The sequence below is a fragment of the Varanus komodoensis genome, unplaced genomic scaffold, assembly GCF_004798865.1.
Source record: "Varanus komodoensis strain SLA01 unplaced genomic scaffold, ASM479886v1 scaffold39, whole genome shotgun sequence".
NCBI lineage: Eukaryota > Metazoa > Chordata > Lepidosauria > Squamata > Varanidae > Varanus > Varanus komodoensis.
In genome coordinates this window covers 514755-539652 of record NW_025335922.1, presented here as the reverse complement: position 1 = coordinate 539652, position 24898 = coordinate 514755, and the positions used below count along the sequence as shown (strand labels likewise).

Sequence of the window (24898 nt, the reverse complement as noted above, 5' to 3'; positions counted from 1 at the left end):
AAATGTCAATTGTGGTTCTAAGAATGGGAAATTCACCTGCAGGGTGGTGTGGTCTTGGGAGCAAGTGTGCTTCTGTTTGTGTGCTGAGAGAGAACAGCAGGCAGTTCAAGTTTAGTCTTCCACCCAAGAGTTTAGATGGGTAGTGAGCTGCCAGCAACAGCTGCACTCCAGGAATCTGATGCAAAGATCAATGGACTTGCTGTCTTCTATAGGACAGCTCCATTGCTTCTGACATTCTACTAGTATATTTGTAAATAAAGCAGACCTTACAAAGACAAAACAAATTTCCTGTGTGCTCTCTTGTAAACAACAGATAGTATCAGTAGCTGCCCACTTGGGCCGGCACACTGAAGATTTTCTTGGGGCCCTGAATCTCTTGGAGGGCATCCACTCCACCTTTCTGCTATTCTTGGGCACTTGCTGAAAGAAAGGTATAGAGCCCTGAAAATCTGTTTCATCCAATCCCCCTGGATTAGTTGGTTTTCTGCCCATGTTTTTCACTTCCTGATGCCCTTCAAATATGTCTGCTTCATTTTTTTTTTTTTCCTGGAATCAAATGCCCTGCCCTCTCCTGTCCATACATCCCTTTTCACAAGTAGGGGTGTCCTTGGCAGGCAGAGTCCTTTACACACATGCAGATTTTAGAACATATATAAATTAGTATGTGGAAATTATTTTTCTTGGGGATCTGAACCCTGAACCTAGCACAGCCCCTGGTAAAGGGAGTATTGGCACTATCCTGAAACTTTTGAAACAGTATCACAGAAATTGATATGTCCTTGTAATGCTCTAAGGACTGTATGGCAGACAAGTCAACCAGTTAAGCTTTTCCCAACATGAAAACAGGAGGAGCTAAGCCTGTTGATGTTTCTGCTTATCACACAGGTGTAAATGGCTAAAGTAGAAGATTGTGACTTTAGAAATAGGAAACTGTTCTTAAAGCATGCCTATCCGGAAGCTTACGAGGTTTAGAGCACATATAATGTGGAGGCCCTGTTGCTTCTGCTTCCTTATAAAGATTGGTGTGTGTCTGAAGCTTTGGTGAGTAATGTAGCGGGGCCACTGATGCGCAATTGGCTAACTGTATGTGTGAGGGCACTTTGCTTCAAGGATCCTGGTGCAAATGTTCCAAGTTGCTTATCCCCTTCACTCATCTATAAGCGTCCCTATCTTCAAAATAAGATGTCTAAATTATGTTTGGTAGTGGTGCATCTGGCATCTTCTGATTTCCTCAAAAACGTTATTTCTTTGCTGCAACAGCTTACGATGGCCTCTGAAAGCAAGCGGTAACTAGCAGCAAAATATTTAGGAGGAGGTCTCTTTAAAAACAAATGCCCAGCACCAAGATGGCAGCTTCCTTTCACCTCTCTCCTGCTTGTGCCCTTCACCAAGATGGAGAGGGAGGGGAAAGAATGATGTCATCGCATGACTGTGTTTTTATGAATGAAAAGAATCCTGTGAGTGAGTAATTCCAGGAAACTCATATTACAACTCAGCAGATCACCGCGCAGAGCCCAGCTCAGCCCTTCTCCTCGGAAAACAACAACTTCATTTACAGAAACAAACAAGGTGATTTGAGAGAATAATCGGTGAGAAGCTAAGAGGGGGGCTCTCCGAAGACAGAACGAGGGGAAGGACAAACAAAAGAGTGATCCGGAGATTTGAGTGAAGTAAGTAGAGCTCTGATTTGTAGCTCTGGAGTAGAGAAACTTAGAGACGTCAGCAAACGAAGAACGAGTTGTTTCTGTTTCTAGGCACCTTTTCAAAGAGGGCTCCTGAATGCCTTCCGTACGGCTTGAGGGGGGAATGAGACCTTAAAAATTATATAAAAAACAGGACCTGTGGCTCTCATTGCGGGCTGTTGTATTGCGTGTGTTGTGAGGAGTGGCCGGTGTTGATTTCCTTTAGAGAATAGCCGTTGCCCATTAGGATGTCCTCAAACTTATTCCTTTTAAAGATAGTTCTTGGGATTTTCAGAAAGGATTCTGATCCGAGACTCCTTTTTTGGTTTTGTTTTAAAAATCAAACCGTGATGTGTTTCTTTGCCTTCGGTTCATGCATATCCACCGTTGTGAGAAAGCCGAGACAGCTGCCAAAGGCAGGAAATCGCTTAATAACAGAGGAATTACTCATGGTTCCTATTAACCATGTGTATGCACGTGTGGAGGCCTGGGTCACATGTAATCATCGGTCTTTCTGGCACAGAGGCGAGCTGTGATTTGATGATGGGTTGGAGGGAGGACACCATTAGAAAATCCTCTGGATATCTGTCAGTCCGACTTCTTCACTTTTTCGGTAATGCAGGAGCCAGTTGCCCGTTTTTAAGGCCGGCTGAGTGGCTTGTGAGGTGGCTACAGTGGGATGTCCCTCCGAGGCTGGAAGCCTTAAACACTGGAGGGTGGAGGGACAGAACGTGTGAAGGACCAGTTTGAAAAGGGTAGGGGGCAAAGTTCGGGAAAATTCCACCAGAGAGTCCCCAGGTGAATGTTTAAAAAAACCAAAATAAAATATGAGATTACTCTGATTTGTACCTGTGATAGCTGAACATTTTCCTATGAAAGAAACCTGGATGGGTGAGGTTGTTGCCTGGAAATCCTAAGTGGTATGTTTTGGGATCAGGAATTAATCTTTTCCCCTCCCACTACAGGCCAAACTGGCTAGAGACCCTGCGGGGGGGGGGGGGGGCTTGTTTTTCCAGTGAATTGTGCAGCATGTTTCACCTGCTCAAGTCACCTGAAGGTGTTTTCTCTATAGTGCACCTGTTATTTAGTAATGTGTTTGTTTATTTCTTAGAGAGAGAGAATCCTATTTTCCACATTGTGATGTTCAAAACAGATGGTAATAAAAAGAAGTATCATAAAATATTGCCAACCACACAAACATTATCATATCTGTTCTAAACAATGGTCAGAGTTAAAAATCAGAATGAAAAGACTGACCTTTTTAAAAAGTATGTGAAACCAAAGGCAAAGAAGAGCTTAGAGTCTTCTCTAATGTCCTAAACAGCACTAGAATAGATGCTAAGCACGATTCTTTGGGGTAGGTGTTCCACAGGTACGGTGATGCCACAGAAAAGTCCTTTCTCTGGCATAGAGAAGGTCTCTGGGGCTGATAAAAGAGGCATCAAGTCACACTATGCAACCAGCAGGGGTCTGTTTTTTGGATGTATTGATCTTTGGGCAGCAGCATGTGAGGGCTCTGGCTACTGGGTAGTACAGAAAATAAAATGCCCTGTATTTGGTGCATGTGGTTTGACAAGCTTGTTCATGTAGAGCTAAAACAAAATATAAGGAACTGATGCACTCATATCTTACAAAAATGCTTTCCCTAAACGAATTATTTGTAATCCTAGATGTTTGTGTTGGAGCCATATCTGTGACAAGCTGAGAAGAATCAATTCAGTACTCTTTGGTACTAGCAATAGTCACTGTGTGACTCTTAATCTGTTTAATTGTGTGAGTGTTTAATTGTGTTGCGTGGTACTGCTATACATTGCAAAAGACCTGCTGTTCCAGTTCAGTTGAGGTGGACGTAGTTCACCTTTGAGCCACTGGTCCACTGGTTGAGCCACTGTATATGTAGTCCAAATGATTAATTGCTCAGGAGAGGCAAAAACTATAGGTAGAAGAGAGGAAAATATAATAATGAAAGAGAACTGTAGGTGAAAAACACATGTTGCTCTATAGATTTATTAGGAAAATTATTTAAGGGTAGAGAAAACAAGTGAGGATCTCAGAGATATTGTATTTATTTTTATTAATTATATTTCATATACCGCCCACTATCCAAAGCTCTCAGAGCTTTCAACATCTAAAACCATAAAATCAACATAGGATGTACTATGAAAGTTTAAAACTGCAATATAAAATAGAAATAAAAGCCAATCAGAGGTGTAGTGCAGAGATTAAATTACACAAACACATCTAGAACAGGTTTAAAACCGAAACTGAAAGACTCGACAATACTATCACTTGTGCACAAAAGATTAGACATATTATTTCTCTTACACTGTTTTGCTGAGTTTTTAAAATAAGTAATATAACAAACAATAAGTGGAACCCCCATCTTCTACCCAAGAAACAGAAATAATAATTACAATTATGCTTCCTGTCCCCAGTTGCTCAATTTTATTTTGACACATTTAGCATAAAGCAGAAATCAACACCTTTCAAAGTGCATACATAATTTTTACTTATTCCAGTTCATGAACACAAAATGTAGAAGAATTTCTAGGTCTGTGAGACACGTTTAAAAGTTGCCTACTATAAACTTAAGGACTGCATGCATGTAAATTATTGAAGGGAAAGTTGTGTTGTTCTGCTTTTTATATGCAGTGTCAAATGTTGGTACTATGCAAGCATTCATATACAATGTTTTTAAAATGATCTGAGGATATATTCTAGAAAAAACAATGAGGTTTCAGTTTTCACCAATGCAAATACATTCTCTATTTCAATCACTGATATTTTTTTTAATAATCTAGGAATGTAAAACTGTAACTGGAGATTAGTTTCTTTGTTGATGTATTGCTCTGATTAGAAACATCATTTCATTAGCCTATATTTAGCAAGACTTTTTATACACAGAAAAGCTGGTGCTTTATTTTTGGAGTTATACACACTACACTGTAGTAAATGTATAATGCTGCACCGTATGGACACTTACCGGCAAGTACCATTGAACTCCATGAGACTTACTTGCATGTGGACACATACATGATTGAACTTATAAAACTAGCAGGAAGAAATAAACCCTAGACACAGAAAGACAGTGGTCAAAGTTAGTGGGTGGTAACTAGAAACGAGCCTTGTATTTTACAAGTGGCTTAGTGGCAACAGGCAATCAAGAATATAATGCAGGTGAGTTAACTTATATTCTGTACTAGCCATGGCTACATGAAAGCCTTGGTAGAAGGAATTTTAAATATTAACTTGTTCAAAGCCTGCATTTATGTACTAACTGCAGAAAGGGGGACTTCCCATTTTTTCTAGTCTTCATGAAAATACAGATGCTTAGCAGATGAGTATTTATGTAAGAAAAGGAAGGACAGTAATTTTTCAAGCTTATTTACAAGGCTGCTATGTAGCATTATAGGCCCCTTCCAACTCTTCTACTCTTCTATTGTCTTTGGGCATGGAATTTAAAGGAGGGGTGAACCAAAGCTGGATCTGGATTTATTGGTGGATCTCCAAGTGATCTGCAGTAGATTAACAAGGATATCTGACACTCAATCATTTATCAGTAGCAATTACAACATGACCCTAAATTGTACTAATGAAAGGAAAAAACCTTGGAATAAAAAGAATGGTTTGTGTGAAAGGCCCACAAGACACTCCCCCCGCAAAAAACAAAACAAAACACAAAAGCCTTAACATGTCTGTAGCTAAAAGATGTCTCCTATGGCATCTCTGCTTGTAAAAAGTGATGTAGGGGAGGGGGGATTTGATTTCGGGAAAAATCTTAAGGCAGGACAAATCGGGGTTGGGGGGTTGGAGGTGGAGTGCATGTGGGCAACAAGCCAGTTAATCCAGGGGGCTGAGATGCAAAAGGCATCATCCGGACCCCTGCACCTATCTTTCAGCACTTGGCCCTGGACAGCAGATTGGTGAGGCAGAACGGCCTCTCAGAGATTTGGGGCTCCAGCCCTAGTAGCCATTCTGTAAAACTGCCTCTGCTGTGGCAGCTGAAAATACTATGAACACATGAAGCGTCTTCATTCCAAATCACATCATCCGTTGGTCTAACCCAGTTTTACAGTAACTGGCCCATCTCTTAGGCTACAATCATTGTTACAGGAGAGGCTTTTAATGAGAAGTTTGGGACCAGGCCTCTGATGCTCTCCCACTGAGCTAAGCCCCCTCCCCCCGCAACTGTGTTGAGGATCTCATTGCATCCTCCATCATATTTGAATGTCTGAGCTTGTTAAGCAAAAACACATAACTTGTTTGCATAACCACAACTCTTACAGCTATAGAAACAACTGTACACATAGTACAGTACTGATGTGACAGCATACTTGTTGGTTCTCTCAAACCCTGTTTTCCTCACTCTGATGAAGCCTTCCTGAAATTGGTGTTCTTTGGATCTTATGGAATTCAACTTCCAGTAATTTCAGCCAGCAATGTTAAAGAATTCTGGGAATTGTAGTCCAAAACATCTGGAGATCACCAAGCTTAGGAAGGCCACCAGAAAGTGAAGGAGGGGAAGAAGTGGGGTGAAAAAGAGAGAACAATTTGAGATGCTGGTGCTTACCTTTAAAGTCCTGTACATCTAGGAATGTATAGGATAGATATATTGACCAACCAGTTGTATAGTTCTTTAAGAAGCTCACAATAATAACATGATAACATACAATTTTAAACATGGTAAAAGCAGAGAGACGTAAAACCAAATTGATAGAAGAACAAGAAGTAATATACAAGCAGTAAAAACCAGGTGATTATGGAATATTTTGTTGTTATAGCTTTGTTAATCTTTTTTGTAAAGTATACTGGGAGCTTTGCAGAATAATAATATATATCTAAATAATAGATTGGTGCCTTGAACCTAAACCCTCAAATCCTCTGTATGGTTACCTGGGCATAAATTCCACTGAACTCTGGGTAGCTTATCTTCTGACTAAAAAATGTTTAGAACTGGGATATACTTGCAAGTTCCACTGCAATCAGTAAGATTTTATTCTGAGGCAACTGGTTCTTTAGGATTAATGAGATTTTGAAAAACTGTACTGTGCTGTTAGAATCAATACAGAAAGAATTAAAGAGCAAGATTGGGAGTATCCTCACTATCTTCAGCTCAGCCTACTTGCTTAGAGTGAAGCTCTGGGAAAGGATTTGCAAATTTCAAGGAGAAATTGGTTCTCTATGATGTCAGTAAAATTATTCCACCCACAGTTCTTGGAGCTTGGCACTAAATATACCATTTCTAAAGCTTAAAACAGATAAATGTGTGCAGATCTATGTGTACCTTTTTTAAAAAAACAAAAAGGTGAACAGTACAGCTTAAGCAGGGGTAGCCCACAGATCAAATCTACTCGAGAAACATAGAAACAGAGCGAGTCAGAAGGGGCCTCCTGGGCCATCTAATCTGGGGAGCCCCATTCCTGTGGGGGGATGTGGCCAAAGGCAAAAGGGGCACACATAAGCACGTGTTGGCTTGAAGTTCTCACTGCTTAGTGTTTCAGCCTTTTAGGATGGAGGGAGTTCCAGAGATGCCAGAAAAGCAGGAAGCAGTCAGTGCTTTGGGGCAAAGGGAATGGAACTAGGGGAAGGGGTAGGACCACAGGGCCAGCCTGCAGTGGCCAGCCTGGGCCCACTGAGTCTGAAGTTACAGCATGAGGAGGGAGAGGCAAGGCTTGACAGCTGAGCCAGGATTTTGCCATTTTAGTTATGGTCAACATGACTATTTTTTGCCATTCGTCTTCCCTCAGTGCATTTTCATCGTTCTGTCCTGTCTCACAGGCATTATAATTTGAGTTCAAATTAAGGTTACTGAGCTGTATTTCGTATAAAAAAAGGTGGCAGGAGCATCAGTGATGAGAAAATAGATATTCTTAAAACCCACCCAGAGCCTGAATTTCATTTGACCTGCTGCAGGACAACCAGTATTTAGGACCCTCTTTAGAGACAATCTCAAGCTTCATTGAGCTTAAAATGAGCAATAATACTCTTTTTGATCCATGGGTTATAAAGTATCTAATGGCCTCTTGGTTACCTGGGGCATCTCTTGCAGTAATTCTCCATTCTGAAATTCAGAATTCCAGGATTCTTATCAAGTAGCTGGTTTTCACTGAACTAAAGTCAACTATAGGTTATGTTATACTAAGGTGATGTTAGCAACATGCTAACTTCATTTGTGTCAGGGCTGATATGAAACACAAATCTATATATGGTGAAAGTAGCTACACATTTAACCCTTGTTGCCCTTGGCCTTTCCCTCCCTCCATTTCTAATTTAAAATGTGATTCTTAGCTCTTTGAGATGGGGGCCTGCCTCTTTATATGTGTCATTATAAATGAACTGTATACGTTAACGGCACGATACACTAATTAACACAACCACCTTTTCTACTACTCAGTGATTTTGTGCAGTGGAGTTCAGGCCTGGAAATGAGTTCAGTCTGTTTCTTTGTGCTTTACCATCAGGCCCCTTGTTCTTCCACCTTGCTGGGCATTGATTTGGTGGCAGCTGAATGGATGGCCTGTTCATGACCAGGGATTCACATGGTTCTCTGTGATGAAAAGATTTCAAAAAGTCACCACTTGGTGGGGAAAGTGGTCTTGTAAACCCACCCTGTGTTTCCAACCTGCTTAAAAATACAAAGTGCTGCTTCCATGTGGAGTTGCTTTGAACATTGGATACTATATGCCAGAATTCAGCTGTGTATACATATGCAAATATACACACCTGCATTCAAAACAGCACACAGAGCACTGAAGAACACCTGCGAGCTCTGAAGCAGCAACTCTCTAGTGAGCAGACTAAGCTTCACTGGGCTGCAGGTGTCAGGCCTGCACATCTCGTATACATTTTGGAAAGCTTCACTGTCATCACTAGAATTGATTTACACCAGCAAATGGATTGTCTTAAAGGCTGCTGTCCTTAGAAAGACTGAATATGAGGCTCATTTCCTGCCTCACTCCTCTAGCAACTTCCAAATCTGAAGGCAAAAATCATTAAAGAAAGTTCACATGGGAGCTGTTGTAGGCATGGTGAACTGGACTCTGAATGAGATTGTTTTTATTTCCATATTTTCAAGTGCAGGTTGTTAGGATCTTTACTTCTAGTGTTCCACTCAAGTGACTGCTCAAGGCAATGCTCTTCCTCTCTCTTGCATGGAGTGCCCATGTCAGGTATTCGTGAGGTGAGAGGGTGTTGAGTACTTTGAGCTTCTGAAGTTGGAGTAAGATTGATTGCTGCTGAGTACTGGGCTTGTTTGGTGTCCTATGTACTAACATCTTAGTATATGCTGACATTGTCTATATACTAGTATAACAAGCTATACCATTACTAACATCACAAGCTATACTATATACTAACATCTTAATGCATCTGTTTCTAGCATCTCAATTTCTGCCTTGGGCACACATTGATTCATCAGCACATGACTTTTCACTATTTTGTGCACTTGTGCCACCATCTTCTAGTTGCCCGCTGATTTTGCCTTTTCTCTGTTTCAGTGCAGGTAATCGGTATCATGCAGTCTGATTTTATGCATGATTACTTAGCCATGCTGTACTCTATTGAATTTACTCCTAGGTAGCTGTATTGCAACCTTGGAGAATAGCTGTGTATTCTGAGTTCTCTACTATTTCCGCATCACATTTGCTTTTATAGTCAATTTATATGTTCACTCACACACTCAGAGAACTGCGCAAACATCCTTGTAACACACCTGCAGGCCACTTTACAACCAAGTTAAGCAGTATTTGGATATTAATGTGATAGTCCCACTGAATTCAAGGGAACTAAATGGGGTTTCAGTCAAAGTGTTTCAGCTTAATAAATGGGATTGTAGGTGAGATGGGTCATCTGTGTATAGAACAAGCAAGTTGTGCTTTGTTTCTTTGTTTGTTGGCTTGATTGAAAGTACAGAAGCAAATCTTTCTGAGCCCTTTTCCTTCTTAATCATGCATAGCCTCCCGCCTTGGATAGAGGGGGAGAGTTCAAAGGAGTTCTGTTAGAAAAATTCAAGGGGCTGGCAGAAGAATGATCACAGGCTGGGAGACCCCTTTAAATATTTTAACAGGAGTTTCTTTTTATCAGTCTTCTTGTCCCACTTTCCTAGTTGAGGGCACGGAGCCCAAAGGAATCTATTTGCTCTAAAGGGTTCAGGTTGTGCACTTTTAGCCTAACCTCTGATATTTTAAAAGCATAATCTGTTTTTAATTTTTCCATGCAGTCCATCAATTTTTTAAAAGCATATTAATCTGTTATTGATTTATTCCATGCAGTCCACCTGTGTTGCAAAAATAACTTTCTCAAAACAATATTTAGTACAGTGGTACCTCGGTTCACGAATGCCTCAGTTCATGAACAAAAATTTCAGAAAAAAATTGCCTCAGGTCGCGAACGCCTCATCGGGTGACTATCATGATCGCGCCCATCTTCCTTGCAGGAGCATGATCGCAATTGCAGACATCTCCCCCACCCCAAACATGATAGCAATCATGGCCATCTCCCCCCCCATCCCCCCAGCGATCACACAATTATCGTTTGGACTCTCCCTCCAAACAATAACCTCCCCCCCACCTAGGTTAGTGTTCTCTATTGTACTGTACTTTGTTACTGTGTTGTTCTTTGTTACTTTGTTTCAAATTTTTGTGATTAAAAAAATATTTATAGAACGGATTAACCTTATTTACATTGAACCTTATGGGGAAATTTGAGTTGGGTCACAACCAATTCGGGTCGCAACCAGAGTCATGGAACGGATTACGTTCATGAGCCAAGGTACCACTGTCTTTGGAGCTGGGGTGGGGGGAGTCTTGACAGATGCAATACTTCCTTCAGACGATACATTCACTGTGATTCTGCTTGTTTCATGGAATGTTGTTACACAAGTGTCATGGAGACTTGTTGGACATTCCCTGTGATGCAATTAATGATGTGTGGCACACATCACTGTCTGCCCCCTCCACACACTAATCTGCAGCACTCTATGAACTTCCTTTTACAATGCTTTCCAAAAGGGTTCACGGAAAGGTAAAAAGAGAATATATATTACAGCCCTCAAACTTGACAGCACACAACCAGAAAAGAAGTTTTGGAAGTCTTATGTTGTCAACTACTTTTACAAAAACTGTAAACAAAACAGATGGTTATGTTTTACTACTGTTCATTTATCATGTCCTTTCACAGAACTCTGAACATTTAAAAAAAAATTAGCAGTTCCCCCATGATGCCTTCTGTGTGAGTGCACATATGTATTTAGATTTTTAAATAGTGGCAAAAGCTGCAAGGAAGCTATCCCACCACTACAGGAATCTTCCACTGAAGCAAGGCTATTTCCCATCCCTGCTCAGGGAGATGAGACATGATACTATTGGTGCACTGTAGGATCAGGGTGTGCAGGAATATGGCACAAAGGTGGAAATGTGCTTGGAGCAACTTCTTGTGATTTTAGAGAAAGACCGTGGCACTTTATGATAAGATGAATGCTGCTGAGGAAACCTAAGCATCTGTTAGGGTTTTCTTGTATACGAAGCTGTTTGAGCACTCTCATTCTCACAGCTGGGTGGGGAATGAAGCTGGCTGCACAAACCTTTGCACAGTCACAAAGAAGCAAGTCCTGCTGCCTCTTACAGGGCATTCCCCCCAGTAAATGCATTCAGGATTACAGGAGACCATTGAAGGAGTTTCGGACTCAAGGAAGATTTGGACCAAGCCTTGGTTGAGTACCTACCACTGTTAAGAGCACTCCAGATAGGTTGCTCACCTGCATCACTGCCTTGCTCACTCACTTTCCCTTTCTGAGCTAATGGTGGGAGGAATGTGAAAAACAGGTGACAGTGAGGAGTCCATGTGCTCTTTCTCAGGTGGCGGCAACAGTGAGGAGCAGCCGTTGGTGACAGTGGCCGTGTGGATGTGGGGAGGGGCCATGCCTTGGGGCAGAGCCCCTGCTTTGCACGCAGCAGGCCCCAGATGGCATCTCCGAGTAGGACCAGAGAGACTCCTGTCTGACACCTTGGAAGACCGTTGTTGTCAATACTGGGCTAGATGGATGCAAAGTATGCATCATCTTCCTATGTTCCCAGGAAGAAGTGGGCCCCCTGATGGAGCTTATCACACCCAAGGGCAGTGCAGAGCCCAGAGATGCCTCTGATCTGAGTGGGGGACAGCCACAGCTCCCCTCGCCTCTCCAGGCACTGTCTCTCTAGTCTTTCTTTCCACTGGCCCTCTCAACATGTAGCCGGTTTCATCACTTGGTTTTCTGTGCTCCCCAGTGCTAGTGTAGTGGCTACTCTTGACATGACTGGGCAAAGTTACCTCGCAGTAACTGCCCTTCCTTTATCATGTCATTTACTCCTGAAGGTGGGGTACGCATGTATTTTTGAGAGGTTCAGAATAAAATTGGGCAACCTTCTAGAATCCTCTCTCTCTGCTGTTGGAGTCCTGCGTGTGTTTGTACTGCTTGCCATTCCAGAACGCACAGCTCTTGGCCTGTCACTGGCAGTTGGGACTTGTGAAGATGACATAGGTAAAATTCCAAGTACTTAGCTTACAATCCACGTCTTCCTGCAGCCACACCTCCCAGCAGCTTTCATACCTTTCTGTACCTGACATGTTTTACCTTGTGATTTGTTTGTCAACTGTGTGAGCTTTGGTGGAGGGTGGCAGGGCCCATGTGTGTGCTTGCCTGGCTGGTTCACCACAATCTGGTTCTGCCTTCAGTACTGATGGAGGCACATTATTATGCATAGCTTTGGCAACCTTTTTCTGTTTGTGCTGATTCACAGTGAGATGGCTTTTCTGCCTCCCACAGTCCTGCTGTCTCTGACCCGTCATTCTTCAAGATCAAGGTCCTTTGTCTGCTTATTTATTTAGATAAATAGCCCATCCCATCTTGATGGCAGATAACAGTTAAAAACAATTAAACTCATAACAAAATTACATCAACTCATGGGGCAAAATGCCATTGCAAATCCATACCCCTCCACTGTGGCTTAACTGACTGTGAAAGTTAGCCCAAGTGGGCCTTAAAACACTTTTGTAAGATGTTTGTGTCTCCGGCAGTGAGGGAGTATCTAGGCTCAAACAATGCCACTCTCAGTGAAAACATTGTGGTGGTAATAAAAGGGTGTAAGCTGGTGATGGGGCATGGGGAAGAAACTGATGACTGTTTCTCTTAGGCCAAAGGTGTCTGTTACTATTACCATGCTTCTGTGGCACCCAACAGAGTGAGGCTAGGGACTTGATGTATTGAGGCATGTTTAGTTTTAAATATGGGGTCATTCATTCACTCACAGTCTGGCCAAGATTAACTCCAGAACAGCTTACAATTAAATTCAGCACACAGGTAAAATATAATTACAAATATGTTGCGAGAGGTGTGATTTTCATGTGGCCCCTGGTAGTAGGTAATACAGACCAGGTTCCAGGCCCCTTTGCCCAAAGGAGGAGGAAGAAAGAAAAAAATTTAGGTAGGCTTTCTTAAATTTTATTATATGGTTTCCAGAGGTGTAGCTGTGTTAGTCTGTTGCAGCAGAAATGGAAGTCTTTAGGCACCTTAAAGGCTAATAGATAGTTTGTTATCATAAGGTTTTGTGGACTAATCTATGCAGGCTGGTACTATAGTACACCTGTTAGTCTTTCCGGTGCCACTCCCCCTTGTTTTCGTTTAATGGCATGGCCAGTTTCAGGAGAATGACAGTGCTGCTCAAATGAAGGCCAACTCTTCTCTGTAGCACAGCAGCAAAGTGATCGGAGGGGATACTGTGCCTGCCTCAACATGCTTTTAAATGGCAGAAAGGAATGCTCAGCAAATACTAGATAGTTACACAGTGCATCCTTGTTACTAACAATCAACACAGTGATCAACACACAGATTCCTGGCCATATCAAGCTTTATATTAGAGGAACTGGGGAGAAACTCAAGGGCACCTTTGCAGCTATTTGTGTTTCACAAATACTTACACAAAGTTAAACTTACATACTCACAAAATTAAACTTACACAATCTCTTAATCCTTGCCAGGTGGTAAAAGAAAGTGTAGTTTTTAGTCCTGGAAGCATCCCCCTGAACTATAGCCTGCCCTCCCAAGAGAGGCCTACTTGATTTCTTCTTACCTGCTAACTGGCAAAAACCTGATTTGTTTTATTTATTCATTTATTTAAACAATCATATATTATTTGATTGAAATATGAGATGGATTGACTCCCTAAAGGAAGCCTCAGCCTTGCATTTACAAGAACTGACTGAGACTGTCAAGTACAGGGCATGTTGGACGGCATTCATTTATACTGTCGAAGCAGGACGGCTGCAAGACCTCCTCCTGCCCAGCAACTAGTATATGCAAGCATGGCACCTCTGATAAAGAAGGTACCAGATAGCCAGCAAACCTGACAGCCTCCTTCCTTGTGAATCTGTCCAATCTCTTTTTAAAGTCATCCACATTGCAGGCCATCACCACTTCCCATGGTTGTGAATTCCATAGTATAACTATATGCTGTGTGAAGAAGTACTTCCTTTTATCTGTCCTAAACCTCCCACGAATCAACTTCCTACAGTGAGATTTATGTTCATCTCCTTTTTTAAAAGAATATCATGCATCTTAAAACAGAGAAATGTCTCTCATAAGGCTTTGTTACGGGCAACTGCTTTAATTGAAAATAGGTTTAATATTTCAGACCCTACAATTTTTGTCTTTAGCATGCCCAATTCGCCTTCAGTTTCACTCATCAACACAGCAGCCTCCATGAGATTCTCCACAATGGAATTCAGCCCTTAAGCTGAAGGAGGTTGAATAACCAAGCCTTAAAAGAAGGTGACAGATGAGTACCATTTAACAGGTGTCAATAAAATGATTTCTGCTTATGATAACTACAAAGCAGTCAAACAACCTAAGGAAATATTTCCTTTCTAAGTATTTCAGGAAGGCATATCTTTCCAGTGATTCATTTTTTGAGGTCAAGTACTAAAAAACATAGAATTTCCCCTCTTCCCCACTAAACACTCACTGCATCAGAAAAATAAAGATTCCTGGATCTCTAACATGAATTATATTGTGCTTTTTGTAAGAATAAATGATTATCTGGCAAGGTTCTTTAAGTAATCACCTCCCTACAGCTTGACTGACTGACTGCCCAGTAGCATAATCAGGCCAATTTATTTATACCAGGATATATTTGTGCCTGCTCAGGAAGATTATTAATTCAGGACTCTGCTATGCCTCCCATCCTGAATGTCATTTGACTGTACAGACAGGTACTGTTTGTCCTCCCACAGAAACTCAGCTGCCCTGCCTAAGCTGTCTCAGCAGCCGCCAAAAAAAATTGAGTGCATTTCTGCTTGCTGTGCAGAAGTCTTGAGTTGCATGTGTGGTCTAGGCTCTAACTTGGACCAGCTTTCATTTCTGGAAGAAACTGCCCTCAAGTTCCACTGTCTGAATGAATGTGAGAAGCAAGATGGCAGTACCCCATCTCAGCTGGCTCTGTGAGGTTCTGCCCTTCTCAAACAGGCTGTTGTGTTTGTTCTCCGAGACTCAGAAGCCTGTTGTTTTTCTAGCTCCTGGGTCTGTGCCCATCTCAATTGCATCTGTCCCCAATCTCCTGCCTGGACATGTCTCATTATGAGGAAAATAAAGAGGCACAATTAACTTTTCCCCTCCACCTACTGCTCACATTCAGAGGAGAATATATATCTGTCCATCCTGGACAGAATTCTGGACTCTTAACATTCTGTGTATGGGGGGGGGGGGGCAAGCCATTACTCAAGGAAAATTGTGTGAGCCTTAGAGAAATCCACATGAAATCTTGTGCCTTCCTGGGACTTTACAGAGTATGTGAAATGAAGAAATGTGTTTGCCTTGTTTTAAAAAAAAAATGCTGACCTCAGACTCAAGCTGGGAGGCTTTCATTTTGTCTTTTCTGAGAGAAGCTAGCTTTTTCCATAAACAACCATAATGATAGCCAAGACCGAACATACTAACTGACATGATTCACAGAGAACACGTACCCATGGTTTATTTAACTTAAGGTTTGTTGTTTTATCCAGGGTTTGTTTGGCAGACAACCAAACAAACTGTGGTTTGTTTTCTCAATCTCTGGGTCATTTGTTTCCCTTCTCCTTCCCTGTATCCCAAATGCCTTTGAGGAGCTGTAATCCTGGCATGTCGAATGGCTGTTGTGTTGTTGTTTTTAACCCTTCTTGCCTGTTGCTTCTCTAGTCCGGTGAAACAATCCATGAACAACTTAAGAAATCACAACCCAACAACAAATCATGGGCTCTCTTTCTGGGTTGTGTATGGTTAAGAAACCATAGTTCGTTACTTTGGTTGAGCTTTAAGCCAAAATGTGCTGATATTTTTGCTTCCTGTCCCTGACCCTTTGCCTCTGGCCTCAATGGAACCTGGCCCCAAAAGCTTTTCTGAAATAGAGTTTGGCCTGCAAGCTTAGAAATGTTCTTTACTCCAACTCTCCATTGTATTTCTACTTGAGGGATTTGAGAGGAGTCTCAAACTGCATATTAGCATGGGGTGCTTCTGGGTGCCTGTGCAGCCTGAGTGCGCCACTCTATGGCAAAAACTCTCAGGATGGGGCTTCTGTTCAAGAGCCTGAAGAAAAGACTAGCTCCAGGTCTGAAGGGGTCTTGGGCAAAGTATCCTCCAGTGCCCCCCTCCCTGTAGTAAGCTTATCAGAATCCCAAGCAGCACTGGGCAGCAAGCTCTAGGTGCCTTTTTAATTTCCCACAGTTCCGTTTCATTTATTATATTTGTAAAGCTCCCAATAGCTAAAGTAATCTGAGTGGTTTGCTGAAATGAAAAAAGACAAGGCAAGAAGCATTGTGTGTAACATAAAATGAATTTAGCTACAGACATGTAAACAGAAAACACACACACACACACACACACACACACATATTTTTAAACAATAGTCCATGATTTGATTAAAAACTTATCATATGTTGCCAAATCACTGGTGCTGAAAAGCAACAATGTGCCTGATTGTCTCACTGGAAAGTTCATTTCACAGTTGGGGGGCCAGTACTGTGAAGGCCCTCCCTTGTTGCTACCTTCTGAGCCTTTCCTCAGAGGAAGCTTCCAGAGGTCTTTAGATGACTGGCATAGCATTCAGGTAGATTCAGTGCTCTCAGAGTGACATTAGGTCAGGGACATTGTCAGAACTCAAAAAGGTGGCTGGATGCCAACACTGTACCAGAAAAAGAAAAACATTAACCGAGGGTTGGAAAGATAGCAGCCTGCTGGAATGGGTGATTTTTGCCGAAGGTTTTACAGCAACAGAACAATGCCCGCACAAGAGCTTCCTCCAGTAGAAATAAATGAGAGGCTCTGATCCCTTTACAAAACAGCTGGTTCCCAAACGTCTCAGACACCTGACCACAGGCAAAGCTGGCTAATACATGCCCCAGAGAGAAGAAAATTTGTTATACATCTGTCCCTGAGGATGTGGGGGTTCTCTTATTAGACGCATTCTTTCCCAGCGACCTGGCGCACTTTGCTGAGCACATAAATCTTGCCTGTATTCTCTTCCTCGTTTCTCTCTTCAGGCACTGGCATTTCAGGGACACGCCCGCCAGCTGGCTCCCACCATGCTGTTTCCTCCCTCTCAGGAAATGTTTGCCCTTGTGCAGTTTCCGGTAGCTGTAGGGCATGTCCAGTATAGAAAGACTACAGTGGGAGCTGGAGAGAAAGAGGATGAATAACATCTGATTATCCTTTGTTTGGGATAGGTAGAAAATTTGCTGGAAAGCATCAGCGCTAAGCTCTTCTTGCAGCCCATTTTGGACAAATTAGAAAGGATTAAAAAAAAAACCTGTTAAAAGCAAAACAAACCAACACGCATGACTCATTCTAACGCTGGATCAGCGATCTGGTATCTCTCTCTCTCTCTCTGCTGGACTGAGGGGTTGTGGAGCATTAAAGAATACTTCCACCCACACAAGAATGGCTTTCCTAAGGAAGCATCCAAATGTCTGTTCTATGTCTTTCTGTTGGCATGATGGCTAAGGAGGATGAGACTGGAAGACAACAGGCAGAGTAGAAGGAGGGGATAATTCTGTGTGGAACACGTCACCTTTTCCCAAAGAACATAAAAATACAGCAGAGTGAATACTTCATACTTTCATATTTGTTTATGTATTTATTTTTGTCCCACTCAGTTACAGGCTGTTTCCTGGGGATCAGCAGGAGAGCAAGGGAGAATGTCAGCTGACAGCTTGTCAAGCAAAGCCCTAAAGGTAAGACCTGACTGGCGCTAAAGAGCAAGCTTCATTCAGTCATGGTTCTCATTGGTCTGTAAATCAAAGCAAAGTCAGGCCATGATGGTGGGTCTCCCAGTAAACCTATTTTTCCTTCCATCCATAAAGGTAGGCCAACGTCATACTCTGGTGTGGAACATTGGTTCTGATTTGAATGGGCAACTGAGAATCTGCTGCCTGGTGGGTTACCTTCCCTGGTACTGAACAACTAGAGACTTAAGATCTACCAGGAAGACTCTGCTTGTGAGACCCTCGAAGGCAAAGCTGTCTTGCTGGTAGCATCCCCAACTATGGAACTCCCTTCCAGTCGGGTTCAGTGCTGTTAATATTTTAGCTGTGTTTATATTTATTTTATCTATTCTGGTTATATCCTGCCATATTTCCTGCAAGGAACCCAAGGCTGCTCAAAGCCCTGTAATGTTGTAGGTTAGCCTGAGAATCAGCTATTGCCCAAAGTCAGTGTGGTTCATGGCTGTGGGGACTAGAACCTGGATCTTCTAAGTCCAGCCCAGTAGTCTATCCAATACACCACACTGGCTATCAGTGTAGGCTGTACTGTTTTATGGTTTCTTACCCATCTTGGATTCCCTGTGAGATGATGATGTTTCATTAAGGACCTGGTCACGGAAAACCCATTGGTAACAATTTGGACATGTGTGAGCAAAGTATGTGTTCTGCCCACCTTTTATGTCTCTTCTCTTACCTTCTTGTCCCTGCTCTCCCCACTTTCCTCTCTTCTCTGTGTCCTCCATTTCTTATTTCACAGCTGCTTTCCTGCCTATATTATTGTTCCACTCCTATTTGCAGAGCTTGTAAATGCATGTGCAGAAGGTACTTTAGAATTACATTCTTTCCAATAGCTAGTGTAGGAGGGCCCTGAAAGTTTGGACCTTCTACATTGTTGGGGGGGGAAATCAAGTTTCCAATCCTCATGGTTGCTAAAATCTGTTTGAAAGTGAGCAGACATTTTCTACAAAAGGTTCCAGACAGGGTGGAACATAAAAAGGAAGAGTGTTGTTGGTGTCCTTCCTCCAGCCCTTTCCTCTAATGGTGTGATTGTTCTGGTGTGCGTATATGTATATTTGATCTGCTCTTTTCTGAGATGTACTTCGTACAACACTGCTTTGTTGTACTGGATTCCCGTGAATCTCACCTTCAGTTACATTTTTTTTCCTTTAACATTTCTTTACTCTGGTACAAGTAGTGACATTGGTCTGATGTGAGACCATGGCAAGCCTTTGCCCCCTGCCTCCCCAAACTCATGTTCCTCAGAAACATTAGTGGGCTAAGACCTTCCCCCAAATATAGAATTAAGCCGCTTCCTTCACATGCACCCATCCCCTACTGTGCAAGACATGAGCACAGAAAATGCAATTTGAAATTGTTACCATTGTTTTTGCATTCCTGGGACCACAAGAACCTTGTATTTAAGCGCTAGCCTGGTAGTCATAGGCAAGTCAGCAGAGAAAGGCAGAGGCGGATGTATTACTCCATCCCACTTCTGGGCTCTGCACAGAAATGCAGCTCGCTGCCCTCTTCTGCCAGGCCCCAGCAGGTGAGTGGCTCTGAAGAACTTTATAAGTTTGGACAATCAAGGAAGGGGAAGCTAAACAAACTAATTTAGAACAGCTTCCATTTGAAATGACCTGCCAGAGCAGGGTGAAAGATGAGCACACCCACCCATGAGGCTTGAGAAGGAAGGAAGTGCCAGGGAATTAATGTATTTTGTCAAAATTCCTGAGGCTGAGCAGATATCTGGAATACCTAGGCTACCGGTGGGAGGGTCAAGGTAAAAGGAGAAGCACCGTACCCACAATGTGCCAGATCATCAGTTGACAACTACAGGAGTGGGGCGGTTTATAAGCCACGTTGAGTAGCTTGCTACGGAGTGCATCTTGCCATTTTGTGTGAACCCAGCAACAAGTAACAAAGAGCCACTTGATTTCTTATCATGTCTAGATATTCTATCACCAGCAGTCAGTGGTCAGGAGAAGTAGCTTTTGTTGTTTCTTGCTTTGTATGTCACTTCTCCATTCAAAAACAAGAGCAGTGAAAACATTCTGCTGATTTGCTGTAATTGTGTAGTTAAGGGGCAAGATGGGGGGGGGGGGAACAGTCTCTGCAAGATGACTTCCCTTGTGCTTTTCAGTGCATTTCGGGTTTGTTTTTTGATGCAGGAGGGCCTTGCATTTTAATCTGGAGGTGCTGGCACAAGATGACTTTTTCCCTGTGCTGTTTCGAAGCATCTGTGTTGTACTTCTGTTTTATATTGACATTTTACTTAACTGTTTTATAGTCACTGGGTTGAATCCACTAAGAGCACAATCCTGCGGTCTCCATCTGCAATGCACATAAGCCTCCAAACACCTCAGCTCATGTGCACCAACTGCAAGTTGCAGTGACAGCAATCTTTGTAGTCCTGTGCCCTGCATTTCATTTAGAGTGCCATTTCAGCTGTTCAGGTGGAGAGAGAGGGATGGAAGCTGGGGCACCTTTTGGATATGGCCTTAGCCATGAGCCTCAGCCGCCTCCCCATCCATCCATCCCCGTTTTTCCTTTCAAGGAGCTTAGAGCAGCTTACATCATTACAACTTACAGTCTTTGGCCATTTTTAAGTAAATAGTGTGTAAAATTAGTACAATTGGCAAAATATATGCATTTTATAGTTTGCATATTGTTGATTACAAAACTTGGCTTTTCTTGCTGCAAAATAGTACTAGGCCTCAATTCTCTTGTGTTTCTGAGTTGTTATCTTTACATGGTCTTCTTTTCATCTGTTCCGTTTGTGCTTTTCTGATATTTGATACTGTATCCCCTGCTTCTTCTCTTAAATAGATCAAACGGGAGATGGGTGAGAACACGCCGCACCTTTCAGATGAGGAGCTAATGGGATTGTCAGTGCGGGAACTGAACCACCACCTGCGAGGCCTATCCAAGGAGGAGGTGGCGCGACTGAAGCAACGTCGGCGCACGCTGAAGAACCGTGGCTATGCTGCCAGCTGCCGAGTCAAACGGGTGTGTCAGAAGGAAGAGCTGCAGAAGCAGAAGACAGAGTTGGAAAGGGAAGTGGATAAGCTAGCGCGTGAGAATGCCGCCATGCGCCTTGAGCTGGATGCCCTGCGTGGCAAGTATGAGGCCCTGCAGGGCTTTGCTCGCACAGTCACCGCTCATGGCACTACTGCCAAGGTAGCTACTGCCAGCGTCATTACTATTGTCAAATCTGGCTCCAATCAGGCCACATACTCCTAGTGCCTACAAAGCAAGTTGCGAACTGAGTCCTGTTGCCATGCCTCTGCCCAGCTCTCACCTTGAACAGCTGTAACTGCACTGGCCCTTCCTCTTCCTCCACATTTCTTCTGCCATCTGAAGGAGACAGAATTGGCTTGAAGACAAAATGGTTGAATGTCGAGCTTCCTCCTCTGCCTGTTACCGTCACTGGGAGATGGCGGGAAGGTTGTGCATAATTGTAGTTGTTATTGTTATCCATGGATCTGAATGCAGTGGCCAGTTCCCCCACTTTTTCCTTCCCCAAACCACTTTTTTCCCTTTTATGTTTGTCAAGTTTTCTTCTCTTATCTTTCCACATGTTCTTCAAGCTAATGTAGTATGATAGGTCTAGAGATGATATCTCTGTTATAGTTGAGAGCAGAGCTTCAGAAAATATTTGATTGTGAGGGTAGCAAAAAGGAAATAACTTCTATGTGATGAAGCAAAATGGATGTTAGGTTGAAACCTTCTTGTTCATAATTAGAAATGCACTTAATGAACTATGTATATCACCAGAAGTTACCAAATTCCCAAATCTCTTAGTGGCCCTGCTCTGACAAAGCCCTGCAGGCCCATGTTGTGCCTCTGCCTTCCCTCTTCATTGTATACTCTCTGACTCAGAAATTCCCTGTTCCCGTCAGTTTGGATTTGGTGTTATTTGAACCAGCTCTAATAAGAGCAATCCAAATCAGAATGAGCTTTGGATTAGTGGACATGCTTAATATGAGGAAAGGAAAAAGGAAACTAGTTCTAGCAAGGGACAAGAAGGCAGTTATTGCTGTGTGATCAATTTAAATGATGAGAGGAGAGCGGTCATTGAGGTGCATGCCAAGAGCACAGCCAGCTGTTGCCATCCCATACTACGATGACATAATATTGCACACCCTGGTAGCTAGAAGAGACAGCCTCTGTCTCTAGCTGTGTGTCCACGTAACCTTAGTTCAGGTGAACTTTTTTATTATAATAGTGCTTTTGGTCTGAGGTTACAAGATTTCTGGCAGGGGAGGGAAGTAACTTTCTAAAGAGGGAAAACACAGAGAAAATAGAGAGGGAATTTGGTGCAGTGAGGCAGGAGAAAGAAGGATGAAGCAAGTGAGACTGCAGGATAGAGAAGGGGCAAGAGAAGTATATAGAACATCCAAGGAAAACTTTCAGTTCTAGAAGAAATGGATTCCAGAGGGGTACACATGGTAGTTTTTCACCAAATTTTGCCGTTTTCATGTTGAGTATATGACAATGAGTGTAACAACTGAAGAAAAAACAAGAGGCATAATTCATCCAACTGGAAAGGAATCCATTTAGTGGGCAAGTGTTTTTTATTATTATGCTAGATCAACTTGTGTGGAAATGGGAATCAAACATAATAGAGATAATTTTCCTTCCATATTTTCTTTCCATTTATTTCATCTGCTGGAAAAACTAGAGCATCAGGAGAGAACTGTACATAGCTCTCACAGAGATGAAAGAAAATGTGGTTTCAGCAGAATTTGGCTACACAAGAGGCTGGCCTAGCTTAATAGGCAATTTAGGCAACTGCCTAGGGCAGCAGAATTCTAGGAGCTCTAGGCTAATGGCAAAACTTTCAAACCCATTTTTTTCATCCTAGAAGTATGTGGGGAGAGTTCCTTGCTCCCTAAAACGGAATGGAGAAATGGGTTCCATTGAAAGTCCATTAATGTAGATATATGATGTCTCCTATCATTTGCTGGCATGCAGTCTTCCCTTGATCCCATGCAGCTGTATGGAACAGGGAAGAGATGCCACCATGGGAGAAAATGGATCAGAAGAAACACAAATGCCCTTCCCTGTTGTAAATGTGTGTGTGCACATGTGCAAAGGATTCATTCTCACACAGGGCAGCAAAATAGTAGTTGCATATATTTAAATAAAGGGTTCCTCCAAAATTAATATTTGCACCAAATTGTTACAGATTTCCGTGGAGAAATTGAGTCAAATGGAAGGAGGGCTTTGCTAAGTGGAGCCAAGTAACAGAACTGGGAATTCTCATGTCCCACAGCATTTAAATCCTTATACTTTAAAGAGCATATTCTCTCCCTCTCTCTTTTAATTTACCTGGGAACACATCCTGCTGAATTGTTTTTAATAGTCTTACATAAGATGGCACTGTGAATCATACTGCGCCACTCATTAACTTAAAGTAGAAAGGGAAACTCATTGCCCATCACTCAGTGTTTGAGAGTTGTTCCCATTTCCTCAGCAATCATACTTAAATGCCACAGTAGATTAATGCTGTTCCTCAGGAATGAGTAGTGGTGCCATTCAGAACCCCAGTATCAACTTGCTTTAAATATGACTTTAAAGTGTTTTTTAAAAAAAATATGTACATTATCCAGACAGGCTTCCATGAAAGCAATATTCAGTTTAAACGAGGTTGTCTGCACCTATGTATGCAAAGTTGATCTATACCTTGTGCGTTGCAGTGATGTGCGGGTGCCACACTTATGGGAATCAGCACTTACTTTAAACTTGATGCCCATCTCCAAGTCCACTGCACAAGCAATCTTAGCTCGTCTGTCACTGAGTTTCTAACTGGGCTTGGAATCTTGGGGCACAGGTAAAAACAAAAACAGAGCCATCTATATCAAGGGAGACTGCCCAGGTCCACTTCTCTGACTATTTTAAGAAGCAGGCAAGTGACTAGGTCAGGAATGGCTTGGGTGCAGGAGCCTCTGCCTAGATAAGAGCAGCGGAGGGGTTTAGATCAGGTGGGTATGGGAGGTAGCATCCACCATTACGTTAATATGCTAACATAGAAACCAGGGAGTGTTTGTGGGCAGTCACTTCCAGGCATGTGCCATAGTGACTAATTTAAATGACAAGTAACTCTTTAATTTTTAGACATATGGTTGGGTTCACCCACCCTGCAGCTTACTATGACACCCACCCCCATGATGGAATCAGCTTTCAAATCAGTGTTGTCCGTCCATCCTTCTTCCTCTACCCTTTGATTATCCTTCTTTATCAATTCCCCCACCCATGTTTCCCCCTTGTTCCAACCCTGTGATTTATTTATTGCACGAATATAAGTTATTTTCACGTCCTTTATGCCATTCCGCCTTGTGGCCAGGATGTTGGTACCAGAGCCGTACTTTATATTTTATATATGCAAATCACATTTTATCTTCTATAGAGCAAGAAAAAAGTACTTATTTATTTTCTGACTTACAGTAAGTGTCCTGCCAGACTCCTCTGTATTTTGTAGACTTTACAAATAAAGCCAGAATTTTTTTTCCAAAATGGAGAAGCTGAAGACAAGTGGTATGTGCTTTTTTCAAACTCTTTTCATCCAATGAAAGGTGCAAGGCAGAGAAGCTATCGGCCAGTTTTAGGACTTGTCCAGAAAAATTGGTGAAAATGAACCACAAATTAATCTCTGCCTTTGAACAATAGTGGCCAAGTCTTTATTCAACAGCAATAAACATGATAACCAGTACCTACCAGTTTCTACAGTAGGTGTGAACTCCAACACTATAGAATAAGCTATATGCCTGTGTGAACAAAGGAGTTTAAAGGAGGCACAGAAACAAACCTAACAGATCATTTTGGCTGTATAATACTTAAGTCCTATCCATTTCAGTAGGAATGGTGTTTAACTTTTGATAGATACCATGTCATTATAGAAAATACATAAAATGTCACTAAGGTGAATTTAAATTAGATTTTCCATCAGGGAA

At 42.3% G+C, this 24898-nt stretch overlaps 1 protein-coding gene across 1 annotated transcript; it reads left to right on the top strand.

Moving 5' to 3' along the window:
- Nucleotides 1–1472: 1472 nt before the first annotated feature.
- Nucleotides 1473–24474, top strand: MAFF (MAF bZIP transcription factor F). The gene is made up of 3 exons (XM_044441004.1): nt 1473–1670; nt 17838–17915; nt 20772–24474. Exons 2-3 carry the CDS (start codon nt 17880–17882, stop codon nt 21183–21185), a joined length of 450 nt encoding a protein of 149 aa, XP_044296939.1. The 5' UTR covers nt 1473–1670; nt 17838–17879; the 3' UTR covers nt 21186–24474.
- The last annotated feature ends 424 nt before the right edge of the window (nt 24475–24898 follow it).

Coding starts and splice junctions, on each gene's coding strand:
- MAFF (XM_044441004.1), top strand. CDS start 17,880: ATGTCAGCTGACAGCTTGTCAAGCAAAGCCCTAAAG. Junction 17,916..20,771: donor TGTCAAGCAAAGCCCTAAAG/GTAAGACCTGAC, acceptor TCTCTTAAATAG/ATCAAACGGGAGATGGGTGA.